The following is a 14,015-nucleotide window of genomic DNA, read 5'->3' on the forward strand; positions in this document are numbered from 1 at the left end:
AATAATCAGCATTTTGTCATTTCTGTTGCTTGGGGGACTTGTGTCTCAGTATGACTTTAAATTTTTCTGTAACAGTCTCTTACTCATTTGGTGATGAAATTCCAACAGGAAGCAATATATCATTTTTGTCACATCAAGCAACACTGTTCTATCCTTCTAATAAATAGGACATATGTTGGAAAGATAGATGATAGACAGGTAGATATTTAGATATGTACATAGAAATCTAGTTTTTAAAGTAACAATATATATATATCAAACCAACTTTTTTTAAACAAAATTAATTTTACATAAGTGGAATATGGTTGTGCTTTTTAGCATAACATCTTTCCTGAATTCACACAGTGAGATTATGTTAGACTTCTCCATGGACTACCTTTAATTTCCTTTATATTTTTCTTCTGTGAATACAGGGGTGTGTGAGTAGCTCTGAAATTTATATTGCTTTCACCCTGATCACGAAGATTGCGGGCTAGGATAAGACACTGTATTGGTTTTCTAGGGCTGCTGTAACAAGTTAGCACAAATTGCGTTGTTTAACACAACAGAAATTTATCTTACAATTCTAGAGGCTAGAAGTCCTTAAATTAGGGTGTCAGCAATGCTGTGCTCTCTCCAAAGGCTCTAGGGGAGAATGTGTTCCATGCCTCTCTCTTAGCTGCTGTTGGTTGCTGGCAATCCTTGGCACTCCTTGTCTTGTAAGTGCACCACTCCAATCTCTGCCTCTGCCTTTGCATGCCCTTCTCCTACGTGTGTTCCCTGTTTTCTCTTTTTATAAAGATTAGGGCCCACCTTAATCTGGTATGACCTTATCTTAACTTGACTACATCTGCAAAGACCCTATTTCCAAATAAAGTCATGTTCACAGGTTCTGGGGTGAGGATTTCAACAATTCTTTTGTGAGGAATACAGTACAACCCGTAACAGTAATGACGAATTGGAGGACTTCACCAATGGAACAAATCACCTCCATTACAATTTGAAATTGCTATACTGTCTGGTTCTTTAGAAAAAGTTTTTTCACAGCTTTAATTTTTTGTAGACATGTAGGGAATATGGTATTCTAATCAATGAAATGCTCTCAATATGTAGAATTTTAAAATATACAAAATATACCTAGAATAGATAAAATAAATTTAATATATACCTAACATGGTCCCTAACTTGTAATAAGATTCACTAAATGTTACTGAATGAATCAATCTGTGTTAATATTAAACTATGCTGAACATGATTTAATCCCCCTTTAATGATTCAAAACAATTCCTTCATGTAAAAGATAGCAAAGTATAAGTTTAGAGATCTCTACTTGTTTGAGTGCTCAATGACTGACTCCCTTCCATATATTTGTGTCCATTTGGAAAGTCACTTGTTAAAGTGTGTTTTATGTCTTGGATTACAATGTTGCCAGCCCCCATTTCTGTTGACTTCCCCTTTGGGTTGGTACATATTATTTTCCATAGCTTAATTAAATTACTTTTGTTGCTCAATTAACACCAATGTGTTTTGATTTGGTTTCTCTCTATATAAAATTACCTCCTTCATCATATATCAGGATTATCTGTCCTTCAATCTATTTTTCTCTGTCTAGATAATAAATGTTTTTTGATTGTGGTGATACTATTTGAATTATGTTTCTTTATTAAGGGTTCCTTCCATTTTCCTTTTAATTCAATACAGAGAGAAGTAACCACCAAAACAAAAAACAAATTACAGTATACCTTACAAATGAAAGCTATTTCCTCAATCTTAAAACTGTGTATTGTTTCTGCAGTATATACACTTAAAAAAAAAGGTTTCATCTGGAAAAGAAATTTTAAGGCAAAAACAAAGACAGTAATGCCAAAATTTAAACTGAAAAAGTTTCTAACTACTACTTATCAAGCTGCTAATGTTTTCCATTTTACAGCTTTTTTCTTGACAGATATTTAAGTATTTGTTAATCAAACCTACCATTAATGCCAAAAATTTCTCCTAAAAACATGATTGGGAATCAAAATATTTAAACTAACTAAAATGATTTCATTTTTCTTTAAAAAGAGAAAAATGAAAGCTATCACTCATGGAAGAAAGTTTTCATCTATTAATAACATTTTTATCCCTCATTTTCTCTGTAATAGACTTCCAGTTGTGTTTTTCAATCACCAGAAGCCTACATTTATAGAAAACCAGCAGGTATAGCCAGTTATTAGAGTCAACTGGGGAGAGTAACAACACAACGTCAGGGTTTGGAGCCAGTTTCCTGAACAAATTGAGAAGAGGTACCATTGTAGTCAGTTACCTGAGACTGCTGAAGTTTAATTACACTAGTGGCACTTGACATTATAAAATGTTCTTTTCTTTCAAATATAACCTTCTATCATCATTAGTAAATGTCAAATATAATGAAGTGTTTCTCTGTCTTTTTTTTTTTTTTTTTTGCTGATACAACGGAAGAAGATGTTAATGAGTTTGTAATCCTGAAATTGTTTTCAAATCCAAAACAGAATCAACTTGGTGTGTGTTTATTAGCTTAGTTTTTATTCTTTATATTTAGGAGAAGAAATTTTCTCTTTGTATTTCTCACTGCACTTCCCCTACTTGGTACAATTTCTTATTCTCCTTGAGAGCTTTTAGGTGATAAATTATCTCCAATTAGAGTATGTTTCTGAGTTCAAATCAGAATGGTATTGAAGATCTTGCCCCTTGCTATGACTTAAGCACTATTTGAAACTTCTATGTTTTTCTTGAAAGCTGTTCCCCCTACCATCCCAGCTCTATTTTTGATTTTTATACATAATGACTAGACAACCCTGTGGTTTCTAGCAGTTTCCTGTAACATTTCAATCATAATATAATGGAGCTTTTATTTCTGCTCTCTCAAAGATTAAATACACCCACGATATGAAATTGATGCATTTCAGAACACTAGAACTAGTTTCTTTACTGTCAAAATAAAATTAACATCTTATGAAAAGGGAGCGCTATCACTGGAAGAGGTCAAGAAGAAAGAGATAAAGTCACAGTTTTCCAGCACAACATTATTCAGTGTCTGGGTTGAAAACATGCTTGACAGAAAAGGTCTGGATCACCTTTTAGCAATGTCTGGGTATATTGGCTATTCTCCTCTTCTGAGAAATCTGGGGAGAGCTGTCTATTGCAGTACAGGGAAGACAGCAGGTATGGGGTCCTCAACCTGTAAGAATGCTTCTCAATCAATGCCAAAAAGATATTTTCCCAAGAGAAAAAGAAAGCCTTTTAAAGTTGCTTCACTATAGGCAAAATAAATAAATAAATAAATATGTTACATTTATAGACAACATGTTCTGGAAAACATGAGCCCAAGCCAAATGTGGGAAAATTTTAAAATATACTGACTAGTTTTAAGGGATTGTTTCAGAGAGCTAAAACATTATAAAATCTCTTATTACACCTTGCATTTTAAACACAGTCTTTGGAAATTTGGTTCTGACATTTTATCCATGTTCTCTATAACTTTTTTGTTTTGTAGCTGGATATACTATTAGCTGAATTAAATCCAGTGAATATTTAAGAATCCAGATAAGCTCAAGATTGGCTTCTTTCTTCCTAATTAATTTGTATAGTTGTTCTAATGATATGCAGTTTGTGATATCTGTGTTTATCTCTATTATCTATACTTTTATTTTTAATATGTATAAAATAGTAAGCAAAGTACAATAAAATATTCAAATAATCGCCACGTAATTACTACTGTATAGTCATGCAACTATGCAGCATTACATTGCCATTATTATGACTGGGATTCAACTGTTTTTAAAAATTAACTAGCCATTTATGTGCATATTTGTAAATGATTTTTACATTAGAATACATAACATTTTTCCTAATGATTTATAATACCACTTTATGTGTTAAAGATATTAACCTTTGGTCTCTCTGGTACAATGCAAATATATTTTCTTGTTTATTATTTGATTTTCTACCATTTCAATTTTTTTAATATTCAAGAAATTGTCAAATTTTCATATGGTGAAATCTATACTTTCTTTTTTGTTTTCTGCCATTGATGGTATATTCTGAAAGATCTTCCCCACTAGTTTTCCTTTATTTCTGCTCTTTTTGGTACTATAAGCTGTTTTCATTCTACTTCTGAAAATTTATTTTCCCTAATAATACCTAACAAACTTCTCATTAGATCCCCACAATATACTTAAATAATAATAAAAAAAATTAAAAAAGAACAAAAAACAAAAAAACTTCTCATTAGGCCAGCCTTATCCCTGCTCCAAGAGTAAAATAGAATTGTTACCTTCATGAAAAGTCATACCTTTGGTTAATTTGCTATTCCATTTTATACCCCACATTCTCCTGGAATCATTCACTGATCCCCAACTTTCTTTGCTCCCCTTCTCTGAACTTATAGAAGCCAAATAGAATATGCCACATGGATTAGGGAAGAGTTGTAAGCAATCTTGAGTTTCTCACTGTTATCCATGGCGAGGCATAAGCATCCACGTAGGAGTGTACCTATGGGTGAAGAACAGCATATCCAACATGAGCCTGATTCAATAGTGACCCCAGAAGACATCAATTTCATTTTCATGGTAAAGGGAGCTGTTCTTGTGTCATCCAACACATTAGCTTTCCATCCAAGGCCTCTTAAGTCTTAGGAGGAGCTGGGATGCACGTGCATTCAAAGGAGGCAACTCTGGGATAGGGGAGAAAGAAGATTCAAACTGAGATCAGAAAAAAAGGTAATATTTCTGTCTAAAATGCTAAGTACCTAAAGACTACTGGGAAAGAGAAGTCAGACCATAGTCTCCAGGGAAAGTGGCAAAGATGGAAAATGAAGAGCAATTGGATTATAAAAGTGATATCCCAGAGCCTGAGGAAGTAGTGAGACTTGGTTGAAATGAGGAACAACTTCTTCAGCTATGGTTATAGTATATGTGACATAAACAGGGCGATTTTGGTGATGTATCTGCCTCTGACTCCCAGAATGAACAGTTATATGCCATTCATTTTGCAGGCATTGAATCCCATATTTGTAAACTACTATTTCCATCTTGTGTTAGCCTCATCTCCCCACATTTTGGAAACAACAGCAAGTACTTGCCATTTTTTGACCACTTTTTGTGTGATGCTCTTTGTGGGAAGTACTTTATGTGAGTACTTCATGGAACTCTAACAAGCATGCTAAACTTTAGAGATATTTAGTTTACAAGAGGTTCAGTAACTAGTCCATGTTATCCAGTTACCTAACAGGAGAACAGGATTTCAAATCCAGATTGTCTGACTTAAACTTTCACACAAAGCAGTTGTTGTTTTTTGTTTTTTTCCCATTTTATAGTTTAATAAACTGAGAATAGACTGCAAGCTCCTTAAAAGCAGGGACCTTTTTATAGACTTCGTTTTTTCCCCCACAGTGCCTTGTACTTAATAGATAGACAATAAATACATAGTTATGGAGCTAGTATACTCCTCTGGTTTTAGACTATACAAAAAAAATCAGATTTTAAATATATATAATAGTTTTCATTTTATTTTCTATAGTTAGTTGCTGTTTAATGGAAGTGAACATAGGTAGAGGCTATTTTGAGCTAGATCTTTACCAAAAAAAGAATTTTGCAGAATAAAAATAATTTTGCAGAGCCGCCATATAAAAATAAGTAGGATATAGCAAGTTATTTTAAAGAGATTGCACTTTATCTTAGGTCACAAAGAAAAGAATAGAAACAAATAAACAAAAGAGAAATTTAAAAAAGAACTCTTTAATTCCATACCCCCCCACATTTTAGCTTTATGTTGTCTCAATTTACATATATTTATATTGCCTATCAGGTTGCTGTAGTTTTTATTATTTTTGATAGATTTGTATTTGGGCTTCATACTAAAGTTATAAATGGATTGCCATGACAATTACAGTATTGGAGTATTCTGGATTTGTTAGGCACTTAATTTTACCAATGAGTTTTATATCTTCAAGTGTTTTCTTTTGGCACATTGGTGAGTTTTTGTTTTTCTTTCAGATTGAAGAACTCTCTTTAGCATTTTCTATAAGATAGATCTGGTGATGGCAAATTCTCTCAGCTTTTGTTTGTTTGGAAAAAACTTTATCCCTCCTTCATATTTGACGGACAACTTTGCTGGATATGGTACTCTTGGCAGTTTTTTCTTTCAACATTGAAATGTTGTTCCACTCCCTCTTGGCCTATGTGGTTTCCATTGAGAAATCTGTTGCCAGATGAATTGGAGCCCCTCTGTATACTGTTTGTATTTTTTCTCTTGTTGTTTTTAGGATCCTCTCTTTGTCCTTGACCTTTGAGAATTTGATTATCATATGCCTTGGGGTAGTGTTATTTGGGTCAAATCTGTTTGGTGTTCTCTGAACTTCCTGCACCTGTTTTATTTATCTTTCTCAAGTTTTGGAAAGTTTTGTGTTATTATTTTTTTGAGTAAGTTTTTAAACACTTGCTCTTGCTCAATTCCCTCTCAAACACCAGTAATCCTTAGATTTGGTCTTTTGATGTACAAATATATAGTTTGATAGAAAAAATAAGACCTAGGGTTTGATAGATCAGTATGTGACTATAGTTTACAATAATTTATTGTATATTTCAAAATAGCTAGAAAAGAATAACTCAAATGTTTCTAGCATAAAGAAAAAACAAATATTTAAGGTGATGGATATCCTAATTACATTGATTCACTCTTTATAAATTCTATGAATATATTCAATTTTCACATGTACACTGAAAAATACATTTATTATATATCAATAAAAATAAAACTATAAAAAATTATTAAGAGTAATAAGACTAAAGAGATAGATAAATTATTTTAAAAAATAGATAGCTGTACCTTGCAAATACAGTTTAGACTCTATTGTGCCTGTTTTTAGAATTATTAAGCACTTCCCAAAAAATGTATTGCCTTATATCTGACAGATTATCATTTTTATTTTTTAGGACACAGCAGGCCAGGAAAGATACAGGACTATCACCACAGCTTATTATCGTGGGGCCATGGGCTTTATTTTAATGTATGACATTACAAATGAAGAATCCTTCAATGCAGTGCAAGATTGGTAAGTTAGAACAAATACTCCCATTACTAATAAGATGGTTCTCCGTTCAACTCCCTCTTCCTCCGCAAAGCAATGACCATACCATAATGTAATTTGCATGTTTATCATATAATACAATTATATTGTGCTTCATAAATCAAAAAAAATATGATGTTTGTGTTCAGAACTGTTATTTAGGGGTTGATGAGAAATCATTTTGGTGATTTTTCTTCATTTTGTTCATCCTGGTGCTTTGTATCCTGTCATCCTTACATCTGTGGAGACTAGCATTGTTTCTGATTATTTTAATATAAATAATGAGTGGCTTGGAAGTTTGACCTAAAATAGGGATCTAGAAACCATGGCCCATGGGCCAAATCTGGCCTACCACTTGTTTAGTAAGTAAACTTTTATTGGAACCCAGCCAGGCTCACTTATTTATTATCTTTGCTTTTACACTACAATAGCAGAGTGAAGTAGTTGCAACAAAAACCATATGGCCTGTAAAGCCTAAAACATTTTCTATCTGACTATTTACAGAAAAAGTTTTGCAGACCTTTTGTCTAGAATAGTTGTTAGATTGGTTATGCAAACTGAAAAGTGTCAAAGAACTGGGATGAGGGAAAAAATGAAACCAAAACCCTTTCTGACTCAGAGCTACATCAAGCCACCTCAAAATGCCTCTGTCCCTGGTGAATGTGATTAGCAGTAGCTGGCCTGACTGAACAGATACCACATTTTAACTCTAAATAATCACAGCTTATCTTATGTAAGGAAATTTTGGCAATATACAGGAAAAACAAAACACATTTATATTTTTTGTTTTCTACCACATTATCCAAAATGATTTTTTTACATGTATACCAGCTCAGTGAAGGTCATATGCTATTAAAAATTTCAATTTGCTTCAGGTTGTTCCTTTGAAATTTTAATGGTTCATCTGACTTTTTATTTACACACACACACACACACACACACACAATGAATGAAATAATACCATTGACAATAGCAACTCAAAAGAGAAATGCAGAGTTATGAACTGAAAAGGGCAAGTTTAGGGTGTATATGAAAAAAATAATTCAAGGAATATACAAGGGTTAAGTAACCTTGTTTTCAGTAAACTGAATATTGTAAAAAAAAAGTCAGTTCATCTAAAATTAATTGATAAATTCAAGGCAATCCCAATTAAATACCAGCATATTTGATACAAAATAAAATAAAATAGAGTCCAAAGATAGACACAAATCTATATGAGGATTTAGTCATGATAAAAGTAGCATGCAAATTAGTGACAAAAAGGCCTGTTCAATTAATATTGTTGTGACATCTAGTTAATTGGCACACATATGTGGCTCTGGCACACATATTGCCATGTGATATGGTAATGTTAACCTTGGCTATTTCCTCTCTGGAAGTGTGGAGATCCAGCACTTCCAGGCTAGAAGTGTTCATGAATGAGGTTTCAGACTTCAGGTTCTTACCCACAGCTTTTCTTGTCCTGTTGTTTCAGTGAAAATTATTTGGCTACTGAGAATACATGGAAGCTTACATTTAGCTCATTGTACATTGGCAGTGACACCAGCAGCCATGCTACTGGCACCCCCAACTCTAGCACTGAAAATGATGTGGAAACCTTCTGCTTCTTCATGCTCTCCTCATGCTGCCGCTCTGCAACCCCAGTCAATCTGGGTTCAACCCCACTGATGCTTCCTCACATGTCCACAGACCCATCTGCCCTATCTCAGTCTTCCTCCACCTCAAATTCTCTATTTGACTGTGTTTACCCACTCTTTCCTTTTAAGGCTCTGTGCCCTGTCTTCTGAGGGGCACATTTTCCAGATTATTCTCATCTCTCTCTGACCACTCATCTTTCTCCCCCCAGCCCATGGGTAAGTGTGCCCCCATGACACTGATCTTCGAGCTTGTTCTCTGTTTCCTTGGCCATCTTATCCACTCACACAACTTCGTTCGTCACCTACACCGGGTGGCTCTCAAATTTAGATTTCTGGCCCCAGTCAGTCTCTAAACTGAAAGTGTTGCATTTCCAGGTGCCCAAAATGTTCCTCCACCCGGACACCCTGCTGGTGCCTCAGAATCACCTGAAACTGCTCACCTTTCTGACATTATTATTTCTACTCATTAAGACCACAACACTCCATAACCCAGGGACCACTGTGAACCCAGGTCTAATTTCTAGCCATTCTAATCTGGGGCCTGATCATGCATATTCATTTTTTCTAAATATCCTTTGAATTTGCTCCTGCCTTTCCATTCCTTCTTTGACCATCCTTGGTCAATTTCTTACTATCTTTTTCTTCTACCCTTATGAGAGCCTTCTAACTGATCTTTCTCCCTTTAGATTTCTTCTTATCCCAATCCATCTTATCCCACTGCTGCTATTAAGAGCCTTCCAAAAGAACATGATCTTAAAGGTCATGGAAGACTTCTGCCCAAAATTCATGACTCATCATTGCCTCCTGAATTAATTAAAGCTTCCTTAACCTGGCTTTCAGACACATCACATCATGGTGCCACTGTACCTTTATAGCTTCATCTCTTACTATTCCAGAAGCCAACTAAACCATTCATTGTTTCTGGAACCCAGCCTAAACTTTCCAAACTTTGTGCTTTTTTTTCTTTCATGGTGCCCTCTGCTTTGCATGTCTTTTTCCACTACCTCCTACTCCACCTCCCCCTCAACATCTAGATTTGTCAAAACCAACAAAGCCCATCCTATAAACCAATACTTGCCTGCTCATTTTTTAATCCACAACAATATTATCATTAATTTATTAGGGTTTTTTTTATTTATTCAACAAATATTTATTGAGCACCTACTTTAACAGCCAATCTGTTGGACGTTGTGTTTAGTACCTTGGCCAGCATTCACCCTCTCAGCTAATAGATCCACCATCACCCAGTTATCTGATGTAGAAATCTGAGCACTGTCTTTGATTTCCCTCTTTTTCCCATAGCATCTCAATGACTGCCAAGTCCAGTCATTTTGACTTTCTGAATGCCTCCCAAATGCCTCTATTGGTCTCTCTTCTTCCTATTGCCACTGCCTTAATCCAGGCTGTCATTTAGGAACCTTCCCTCTTGGCTCCTTACCTTCAGATCCTGCCCTCTCCAGGTCTTCCATCATATTGACATCAGAGCTATCTAAGTGAACCTTAGCATGTCTCTTTTCTTAAAAATAAAACTTGTAGTAATGTCTTATTATCTACGGTAATAATCCTGGGAGCACATATGAATCACCTGTGGAGCTTAGACACCAGGTACAAGCCCTGACTCCGCTCTGGACCCTCTCAATCAGATCTCCCATGAGAGATATGAGCATCTATATTTTTCAAAGCTTCACAGGTGATTCTGAAGCCCATTTCTGGTTAAGACCATTGATTTAGAATGAAATCCAAACTCTCTAACATGGTGGACAGCATAACTTCCACATATCTATTTCACTGACATCATCTCCTACCACTTTTCTCCAAAGACTTTATGATTTAACCATACAGAACTTAGTTTACCAAAGTTCCATTTTTTCACAACCTCTGTTCCTCTGCCTGAAATGCCTTCTCTGTCATCTTTCCAAATGTTTATTTACCTTTCAAGGCCAGACAAAATGTCAACTCTTCTAGAAAGCTTTAAAGGATATCTCTACCCCTTTTCTTACCCCACATCTCCATTCACAATGGACAATGCTACTCACACCCTCACCTCTGCATCCATGCTACTCTAGCACTTTCTACACCACATAAAGGACCTAGCAGACTCTGTTGTGATTTGATTCCATTTTGTCTTCTATATTAGACTGTGAGTTCATTAATCTTTATTCCCTACTACTGAACATAGTATAATCCAATATTTTTCCCATTTTTGTATTATGATAAAATATATATAACATGAAATTTATCATCCTAACCATTTTTAAGTGTACAGTTCAGTGGTATTAAATACATTCTTGTTGTTGTGCAACCATCACCACCATCCATCTCCAGAACTCTTTTCATCTTGGAAAAGTGAAATTCTTACCCATTAAACAGTAACTCCCCATACCCCCAGCCCCTGGCAACCACCATTCTACTGTGATTTTGTCACTATGATTTTGACTACTCCAAGTATTTAATAATAGTGGAATCCTGAGTATTTGTCTTTTTGTAACTGGCTTATTTCACTTAGCCTAATGTCTTGAAGTTCCATCTGTACTGTAGCATATGACAGAATGTCCTTCCTTTTTAAGGATGAATAATATTTCATTGTATGTGTGTGCTATAGGAATCTAACATATATTTCAAATGGATGCTCCAAAGAGCTAAAGAGAGTCACATCTTTACCTGACTTCCTGACAGAAAAAATAGAAATTACTTCAGACTGACACAGTCAGAAATTAATGGTTCTATTCTTTCTCTTAACAAAAAAATTTAAGATTGTGTGTGTATTGCTGCTATGGCACTAATAATAGTCAGTTTTTTGTTTTTCTTGAGTATATACCTGTCTTGAGTTCCTACTAGATTATAAACTAGTTATAGGGAAAGACTATGTCTTACATGTCTGTATTTTCTGCTTAATGTAATAACTAGTACAAAATAGATATTTTTAACACATTGACTGCCACACTAGAAAAAAAATATTTTTTCCTTGGGGCCACGGTGTTTTATTATAAAAATAGAATAAAAACTTCAAAAACAAAATGATCCTTTCTAATTTAATGAAAAATTTGTTATTTTTTATTGTTTTCTGTGTGTGAGTTATATGCAACTTGAAAAATAGTTCTCGCAGCTCCTAAGGTGAAGAGACGTGTGAGTTACATATGCTTCATGTGGTCCTGGGCTCAAAACTATCGTGAGTTAAATACAACTCACATGCCAGTTAATGTATTAAAATTATTCTTAATTGAAAAAAAGTAAAAATAAATAAATAACTCATAAAAAAATCTTGGGGAATATTTAAGGAATAAGAACAGAACTGTATAATAATAATTTTTAAAAAACTGTTGGGGGAAAAATTCATTGCAGCAGCACAAACTTGCTTTCTGTGTAGAGTATTATTGGGTGGCCGTGGGTGAGGCAGCTTACTGATAATCAGTGATGGCCCTAGACAACAGGAAATAATGTATTATGAGAGAAATAAGCACAATGCTCTCAGAACAACACTACCCAGCACATCTTACAACATGTAATTCCTTATTGAGTTGTCTTTTTTCCTGCTGGGCTCTAACTTCCATGAAGATAAGGAATGTGTTTGTCTTCCTCACCTTTTCTTTCCAGTGCCAACCGCAGTGCCTAGCACTTAGTGGCTGCTCAAGAAATATTTACTGAATGAGTGAAACCCGCATGAAAAATGAGATCTAGTGAGGTTGTGTTAATGAATTGGAATGTTTTATAAAAATCGCAGGGAAGTAAGATGGCCGTAAACAATCACACTGGAAGCTGCAGTGAGGTTTCCAGTGCCCTGCAGATTTACCCATGTGATGAAAATGTGCGCAGTTGTGGTCAGAGACTGGACTAATTTGCCAGATCCTCACTTGCTTAAATCTGCAGTTTGTTAAGGAGAAAACTGCATAGAGTTGTAGAGGTAAGAGCAACAATCTAGTGGCTTCATGATTTGGGGAAAATAAAAGCTATCTCTTTTTTTGAAGACACAGTATTCTGTGCAAATCTTCCAACAGGATTTGATTTAGGAAATAAATTCGTGAATGATTTATTAAAGAGACAGGTCCTAAATAGGCTTAAATAATTTTGGAAATACAAGATCGCCACTGAAACCTTTGCCCCCTTTGAAGTGTTTCTTGAGTTGTGACCAGAAAGTTTACTGCTGCTCAGTTGGAACATGACCTCAAGTACATGGCCAGCCTCTTTCTGGTGCTGTGACTCAAAGTGTCTACACATATTGCAGGACATTTTAACTGGACTTAAGATCTTACCCATCTCAGACTTTAGCATCTTGCTGTTCGGCTTGGCCACAGGCTGCTGCATTTCCTGTAGAAGAATGTCATCAGCTTATCTCCCCCCATCTTATTTATTTACATTCTACTTTTGATGACACAATGAAGAACTATAAATATAATGGTTTTTTTTTAAGCAGGAAATCTGGTGAGCAGATTGATATTTAAGAAAAAAACAAAACACTAGACTGAGGATAAAAGTCTAACAGCATCTTCCCAGCAGTTTTAAATAATTCATTTCTGTGACGTTCAGGGTACCATTGCAGATGTGCTGGAACTGGAATGAAATTTCACCTTCAAATGTTCTCTTCCTCTGCAATTTTCTCTTTTTCTTTCTCCTCCAAAAATAAATTAAGGTGACCTCATGTTAAGTATGAAAGAATTTCAGCCTGCTAAATACTAAGACAGGATGAGCAATTGCTATGCCTTTGTTCAGAATTTTCTAATCTGGTTCAAGGCTCCTAACAACTATAGAGCTGGTTCTGTCGCAGCTCAGAGGGGGCAGTGGTGGGATGAGAGCACAGAAGTCTGCCCCCAGACATTCGCCACCACCCCACACTGGACCTCATGGAATCACTTCTCTCTCCCTGCATGTTAATGGGTACATTTCTTACTGCTGGTCTGCCCCAGCCATAAAACCTGTTTTCTGTGCAGACAATCCACTTTGAATTCAAGTTTATGTTTAGAAGATAGAGGACTCTTAATCCTCCACTCCTTCACAAACTAGAACAAAAAACATCCTGTTTCCTCCATTGTCATTTGCATCTCAATTAATGACACCTCCATCTTTCCAATTTCTCAGGCCAAAAACTTTGGAGTTAATCTTAATTCTTCCTTTTCTCAGATCCCCATCCAGTCCTTCAAAAAATACTTTTATATCTTGGGTCTAATTTCATATCCACAGCAGTTATGCCTGGATAACCTTGCCACAAACACTGAATTAGCAGCAAATACTGAATCCTTGCCCCACAGGAGAAATTCAGGGCTGGGTTCCTGCAAGCCTCTGGTCACATTTCACCAACTGATTAATAGATAACCGCATTT

At 35.3% G+C, this 14,015-nt stretch overlaps 1 protein-coding gene across 1 annotated transcript in view; it reads left to right on the forward strand.

Annotated features, from left to right (window-relative positions):
• Positions 1 to 14,015, forward strand: part of RAB3C (RAB3C, member RAS oncogene family) — a 225,066-nt gene that overhangs the window by 115,061 nt on the left and 95,990 nt on the right. Inside the window, exon 3 of the mRNA XM_045566587.1 lies at positions 6,930 to 7,048. Coding sequence (XP_045422543.1) covers positions 6,930 to 7,048 — 119 coding nt within the window. The remainder of the gene's footprint in view (positions 1 to 6,929; positions 7,049 to 14,015) is intronic.

Source organism: Lemur catta, chromosome 12, assembly GCF_020740605.2.
Source record: "Lemur catta isolate mLemCat1 chromosome 12, mLemCat1.pri, whole genome shotgun sequence".
Classification (NCBI taxonomy): domain Eukaryota; kingdom Metazoa; phylum Chordata; class Mammalia; order Primates; family Lemuridae; genus Lemur; species Lemur catta.